This window comes from Oculina patagonica, chromosome 2 (assembly GCF_052425735.1).
Source record: "Oculina patagonica isolate OP01 chromosome 2, crgOcupat, whole genome shotgun sequence".
NCBI lineage: Eukaryota > Metazoa > Cnidaria > Anthozoa > Scleractinia > Oculinidae > Oculina > Oculina patagonica.
The window spans coordinates 22,601,532-22,609,030 of NC_135759.1; the positions used below are offsets into that span (position 1 = coordinate 22,601,532).

Below are 7,499 nucleotides of genomic sequence, written 5' to 3' on the forward strand. Positions count from 1 at the left end.
TAGCCAATTCATATGCAGACAATAATTGCTTATGACTGAGTAGTCAGTTTAAAGAAATATGGCCGGCGTCGGTCGACGAGTCAAATCACTTTGTTTCATATTGCCGATAAAACTTTGCGTACGCGTCAGTTCATCGTGGCACAAAGTCATGAGCCTTTTTATTACGTTCACTTCGACTTCCCTGATTCAGCCTTCGACCTCGGCTAATAACTTCAGCCGGCTTCAATTGAGTTAAGCTGTACAGTTTAGACAATATAGAGGTTGTTTGTCAAAGACTGTCAAGTTGATCCTTGGCTAGATTAGGTCTGATTATTTGCTGTTTAATGATTTCAGCATTTCTTCCACAAGGCTCGAGGCAAAAAAGCTTGAACTCATTTCTATATGCGTTACTAGGTTGTAAAAATGGAGGAGGGGTAGGAAGGGAGAAGCCTTTAGATGTTCTGTGGATATAGTTGATCAAACTCAGTAAACTCCGAGGATTACATAGTAATATTTACTAAGTGCAACGCGATGTTGTCAGCATAACTGAAACCATCATCTCGCGCTGGGCTTGAAAAAAGGGAAGAGATGTTTGATATTTCAGGTAAAGTATCAGTTTACGTACAGAGGACAGTGTGGTATATATCAAAGATCATGCTTTATATGTCTTGCATGTGATCTTGTGTACTCTGGGTTTCAGAGCTGTGCAGTTCAGGCACAGGCTTTTTAATTTTCTGAATTTCTATGAACCGTGACGACTAGCAGTTTTATTAATATACAGTATGTTCAAGCCGGCTTACTGTGCATTAACTTTAGTTTAGTTTTGGAATAAATCTCTGGCAGAAAGTGTCGGAGCTCCGCAGACGACACAAAGTATAAAGCATAGACTTCGATAAATCAGTTACTACTATTATGGAGAGGTCCTCTCTTGGGTGAGGCAAAATGGAGCAATCAGTTCAGCAATGTTTTTTATTGACAGTCAATTTAATTGTTACATTTATCATTTCAACAGTTATTTATACATCACATTTCAGCAGTTTACACTCGCCAGTCATATTGAAAAAAGTGCTTTCGTCCACGAGACGTTGCGGCTTTTCAAAGTTCTTTGGCGAAAAAAAAAACAGACAGCCATAATCGTTTTGTGCTCCTAAATTTCAATGGAGTTAATTACTGAAAATCCAGGCATTACCTATTTTAAGTTGAAAAAATAAATGCTCGTTTCCCAAAAATATACCCAATGTAATACCAATGAGAACTTTTAAACATTGACTAGACATAGAGTAAAGCCAATAAATATCATTGCATGACAATTACTGTGGAGGTTTTACACTGAAGAGTACTTTCTTATAACAGCATGAAAACATAACTTTACTGTGGTGTAAAGCTCGAGTAAAGCTGGCGTAAATTTAGAAAAAGACAACAATTGCCGAGTTGTTCTCACCTGGACACATGAAGGTAAGAGAAAGCGAGGAAGACCCAAGATTTCGTGGAGAAGAAATGTGGAAGGTGAGCGTAAAGACCTGGGCTGGACTAGCTGGAATGAGGTGGAACAGCGAGAACAAGACCGTGAAGGATGGAGGACGTTTCTGGGTAGCCTTATGCTCCAGTCAAAGGAGCGAAGAGGATGAGTGAGTGAGTGAAATTTGGAATTTAATCAGCTTTACGCTTACTTTACATTTCTAAAGCTGACCTTTATGCCAACTGTTTTAGAAACACTTTACACCAACTGTAAATCACATTTACACACGGTAGCGTAAAGGTCGGTTTAACCACCTTTAACAACATTCAATTGATGGTGTAAAGTATGATAACCAACTTTACACCAGATTTAACCACCTTTAATTTTACGTAAATCCCAATTTTCATGCTGTGCATGTACTAAATGAAAATCCAACAGTGCTGTTTGCTAGAATCGATTTAGTAACTATGGTCACCAACTGTCTTGAACTGTGCAATAGCACTAATTACGCGAGTACTGAGTAAATATGTGGAGCCTTTTTGAGGAAGGCACGGTTTAAGCAGGATAACTCTGATTAAGCAGTAATTCTCCCATTTCTTCTTTCTCCTTGCTTGGCTCAAAGGGAAGCTGCCCATTCTCCGTCAGCTCTGTGGCGGAGTCGTTGTTGTTGACGGAATCCAAATTCTCAAGAGTTGGCGCGTCTTTTGTCTCGTGCAGCAGAAAGCACAGGCCAGCGCAGACAAAAGCAAGCACTGCTACAATGGAGTACGGCAAGAGAATGTTGTAACGAACCTGTTGAGAAAAGCAGACCGTCCTTAAGGGGACTGTGTCACGGCAGTATTACGTTTTGCCAAATGCTTGCTATGAAACTTAATGTTTGCGTATGCAAAGAAATTTCTTCTATGGATCTAAATGACAAAACCATAGCTTCATTACAACCAATGTGTCTCTTGGGCGTTATAATTTAAAGTTATACAAGCAAACGAGATTAATTTTAAAAACTGTTTAGCCTAACAGTATTTCAAAAACCCATATCGCCATCCGTTTCAATCTGTTTTCTTTTGTATTTGCTGACGGGTATTAAGAGTGACTTTTACGAACGGCCGAGCAAGAATTTGATTTCCTGGCAGAAATTGGAAAATCGATTTTTCTTCGTTTTTTGCTCATTATTAGCTGTAAGGTAGATAAGAAACCTGATGTAGTTTGTTTCCCCTAGAGGTCTTCTAATTTTAAGAAAACAAAGAAAATCGATTTCGGTGGTCGAAGTCACAAATTTTCTAACTTTTAAACCCGAAATAAGCTATTATGAACACTACTCGCGTTCGCTTACAAAACCGCGCAGAGAAATTTGGTCACTTCCTATCAACATAAAAACTCTTTTTCTTTCGCTAGAATATAATTTCAGGGCTTTAGCGCAACTCTTCCAACTGAAAAAAATGAACTGACGAGGAATGCTTTTTACGATAACAAAAATTTGAATGAAATAGTAATTTTCAACGGCAGTATTTAGCATGTGGTATAACATTAATTTTTTTCAATTCTTGCTCAAACGTGCATACAGATATTCTTATTAAACATACCTGAGAATTGGCTCGGGTTATTGGAAAGATTCTCACTTAAAGGGCATCAAACTTCGGCAAATTTTCGCAGCATGACCGTAAACTGTGTATCGACTGTGTAAATACTTCTAATTGCCAAACGCCACGATAATGAATGTTTTAACCCCAAATGCTCGTCTTTCCTTCTTCTTGCCGAATGTTCCATTGCGAAATTCCCTTTTCAACGGAAGAGTGAGATAAAAAAGCCAACCGAGGTCCATTTTGATCGCAAAACCTCTTCGCCATTTTGCCACAAGATCCCACAAGATTACATTTGTGACTTACGTGACATAATACACGTGACATGAAACACGATATTGTGACGTAAGTGAGTCTGCGCAGTAAGAGCTCTGGGGTCGAGAATGTCACGGAGTTAAAATAACGCAAAACAATTTTCCAGCACCGCCAACGCAGTTTGAGGAAGCAAATTGATCGTTCTGGAGTTCTGTACACACTTTCGTCAAGAGAAAAGAACCACGATGAAGGAAAATTGCTAAGGATGAAGATGCAAAAGGAATTTCGCGCTTAACAGTTGCTTTGTTGTATTTTGGAGCCAAGAAATGTGTAGCTGTCAGTTAGGCTATTTTGATCGATATCACAACATTTTGTGGGACTACGATGCATTGGTAAATATGCTGCCTTCAACAACCCGAGCCAATCCTCAGGTATGTCTTAGATAAACATTTACATGTGTGTTTAAACGACAATTGAGAAAATTTGGAGTTATACCACATATTAAATAATTCCGTTGAAAACTGCCGTTTAATTCGACTTTCTAGTATCGTGAAAAGTATTCCCCACCTTTTTAATTATTTCAGTTCGAAGAGTTTTGCTTAAGCCCTGAAATTATATTTTAGCGAATGGAAAAGAGTGTCTCTGTTGATAGAAAGCATCCAAAGTTCTCAATGTGGCTTTGTTTGTAAAAGCGACGAGAGTTAACGATAGCGAATTTCGGGTTGAAAATTGTGTCACTTTTGAGGCTCCGATCACGAAAACTGACTTTGAGTTTTTTCTCGAAATTAGAAGACTTCTGGGGGGAACAAAATACATCAGGTTTCTTATCTACCTAAAAGCTATTAATGAGCAAAAAAATGAAGGAATTTGATTTTTCAATTTTCTGCCAGTGCAAGCGCGGTTTTTATTTAAAGTCCTTCTTAAAATGTTCGTAGTTTTTATATTTCACCGAATTTGGTGGCCATGGCCTATACCTACATGTCTAAAATCCGTGAAACAGAAACTTCAGTGTGTTTTTGATTGAAATTATGTTCAGTGAACTTTGTGGGCGAGAAAACCTGGCCTTGGAGCTGCTGAGCGAGGAGAATCGGACGTAAGACCCGCAACTTGAGAATTTAAACGTTCATTTGCTTTTTCAGGTTTGTCGATCAACATGATATTTTTATGGAACTAGAAAAAAAGGACAATCCTCGCCTTTCGGTAGTTCTTAAAGTAATTGTACGAAATCACGTACCAGCCACACAACATAAGGCGCTGACATAGATCCAATGCGAGCCGCGGCCGATGAGGTTCCCATGCCTATGTTCCTGTGAAACATGACCAGAATCACATGATCAATTGAGACATGTCAAGCAGTTTAGTGGAAGTAACAAAGATGATTTGGCACTTTCTGCAACAAAAAGGCTTTTGGAATTTTAATTTGGTTTCCCTGAAAGGCGTTTATAGTAATAGGTTCGGGGGGGGCATAAGGTTTAAAATTGTTTTATTAACTTATATAAAGTTAATAAAAACTGTAACATATTTAACACAAAAACGTTTTTGATGATTAGGAAATCTTCATGGAAATGAAAAAAAAAAAACGCAGGTTATTTTTATTTGTACAATATTTAATTACGTTTTTTCGCCGTGATGAAAGTAGTTAACATTGTATCAATGGACTAAAATATTGAGAGAAGGCTCTTTCAGTTGTATATTAAGCTTGACTGAGAAAGAAAATGTACCATTTTTTGTTGCCGTTTTTATATTGAAAACATTTTACCGAGCTAAACTGCCAGTAATAAAGCTTTATTACTACGTAAAGAAACTAAAAAATAATGAGTTTCTGGGATTGCTTTCCGCCAGATAAAACAATACTATTTATTCGGTGGGTAATTATAAATGGGCGGGACCTGGTGGCTAGCAGTACCTGATAACAGTCGGGAAGAGCTCACTTGAGTACACGTAGATCGAAGAGTACGCCATGTTGATGAAAAATTTGGCGAACCCCTGGGCCATGATAATATTTGCCACCATGAAACCTGAAATGCAAAATGATAATCAGATGACAGCAACATAATTTGATACAACCTGAATGTCATGGCTGTAAGGCGTTGCTAGACTGTGCACAGCCTCTCTTTATAACGGTGTCTGACATTTGCAGAATGCTGAATGCAGAATGCAGACTGAGAGAATATTATGTATTACCTTTACCATTATTGAAAGCTAACCGTAAACAGGCTAACCGCAGTGCTATTTAGGCTAACCGGAGTGAATAGTAGGTAAACTGGAGTGCGTAGTAGGCTAACCGGAGATAACCTTTCACTCGGGTTAGCCTACTATTCACTCCAGTTAACTTAAATAGCACTTCGGTTAGCCTGTTTACGGTTAGGTTTCAATAATGGTAAAGGCAACACAATATATTCTCTTATTCTGCATTCTGCATTCTGCAGTCTGCAGTCTGCATTCTACAGTCTGCATTCTGCAAATTTCAGACACCGCTTTATAACGTAAGGCGTCATTTCTTCAAACAAAATATACGTTACGGGCCCGTAACGGTGAGTAAATTGGTTAGCATCTGATATAGCAGGGGTAAGTAGAACGGACATGCGTACAAGCTTTCCATGCCTCTTACTTGGCCCTCTAATGGAGAGCATCGCACTCTCAGGCAAGCCCAGGTAATGAAGTATAAGAATACTGGGTGTGCAACAAGCTGTGAACCATGGAGTCAAGGTTGAGGTTGGAAAGTAGACAAAACATTCAAAATTTGTTCTGATAATAGTTACGAAACGTCACCTGTGGTTTGCAAATCTTCCTGAAAGAGCACGGCAATAACTGAAGCAAAGAACGCTACTATCAACCCAAGAACAGTGGTTTTCTTTCTACCAATCCTAAAGAAAATACGTCAAAAAAAAAATGATCAGGAAAGGACAGAAAAGGACGGAAAAGACATAAAGAGAACACGGCAACTACTAGTCCAGTCCCTGAACTCTCTCTTTCGCGCGCCCTACATAGGAGCTGAACCCAGGCGCTTCTCCCGCCTGGGTTCAGCCCCTATGTATGGCGGGTGTAGGGAGAGTTCAGGGACTGGACTAGGCAACTACTGAGGCAAAGAATACTATTATCATTTCAACAACAGTTGTTATCTTTCGACCGATCATGAGGAAACTACGACAAAAAAGTGAGCAACAAAGGATGAAAAATACGAAAAGAACACGGCAATTACTGAAGCAAAGGACACTATTAGGAATACAGCAACAGTTTTTTTCTTTCTACCAATCGTGAAGCCCAACAAAAAAAAAAAATGAGCAGAAAGGGAGGAAAATATTTAGAAAAATCGATACTCGTCAAAGTTCTGCCTTTAAATTTCGATTCCTTTCTCACCTGTGGTTAAGTATAATGCAAGTCCAGTTGGAAGGAATTTCTACGAGGCTGGTCAAAAAGAACACCAAATAACGATTTCCACCAAAAGTTCCTGAGCTGAATGAAACGGCATAATATACCAGTGATATGACCATCCTATCAAAACAAAACATACATACAGAAAATTATTTACAATGGAAATCCAGAATTCCCTTGCCAATTTACTTATCATAAATACCCATTGCTAATGGAGCAGTTTTCACTCGAGTGTCGAAAGTAATTATAATTTGCATTTGCTTAGTGATTGGAATCTAGCGCCACTTTCTCAATTAATCAGAAGTAAAACCAAAACCAATCGTGACTCACTCACGCACGTTTTCCCGCGCTTCGCACCGGCTACGTGTCAATTTACTTCGAGTTTTGATTGGTTCGCTGGATTGTTTGGTCCTTTGTGATTGGCCAGAGTGATTACTTCGGTTTTAGTTTTGCCAATCATAATTGAAAACCGCTTTAATTCCCTTTTTGAAATTTACACTTTTTCCCCAACCCCAATACGAATGAATTAGTCCAGGGCTTATAACACCTGTTGAGTCCCTGATTATCGTGCAGGAATACCTCCCACGGAACACTTCCCTCCCATCCACCCATTACGGAATGTATTCATTTTTGAAGCATATACTTCAGTATCAATACGGTAAAATTGATACCTACCAAGCGAACCAGGATATAAGAGTTCTTTTAGTCATCTTCACTGAGCTGAAAAGGTCCCGGAAATCACCTTGTCTTTGGGTTGAGGCGGCATCTTTCTCTTCCAGTTCTCCTGCAGGCATCCCTTTTCGGTTAAACTCGGCAACCTTTTTCAGTTCTTCCATTGCTTGTTTGGGCTGGTT

The 7,499-nt window shown here is 39.0% G+C and overlaps 1 protein-coding gene across 2 annotated transcripts in view; it reads right to left on the minus strand.

Annotated features, from left to right (window-relative positions):
* Nucleotides 1–934: 934 nt before the first annotated feature.
* Nucleotides 935–7,499, minus strand: part of LOC144643526 (organic cation transporter protein-like) — a 13,027-nt gene continuing 6,462 nt past the window's right edge. For both annotated transcript variants that reach the window (XM_078502813.1, XM_078502812.1), the window contains exons 5-10: nt 7,321–7,499; nt 6,631–6,765; nt 6,043–6,137; nt 5,177–5,288; nt 4,505–4,577; nt 935–2,230 (exon numbers count right to left, since the gene is read on the minus strand). The exon at nt 7,321–7,499 is cut by the window's right edge and continues 37 nt beyond it. In XM_078502813.1, coding sequence (XP_078358939.1) covers nt 1,994–2,230; nt 4,505–4,577; nt 5,177–5,288; nt 6,043–6,137; nt 6,631–6,765; nt 7,321–7,499 — 831 coding nt within the window. In that variant the 3' untranslated portion in view covers nt 935–1,993. The remainder of the gene's footprint in view (nt 2,231–4,504; nt 4,578–5,176; nt 5,289–6,042; nt 6,138–6,630; nt 6,766–7,320) is intronic.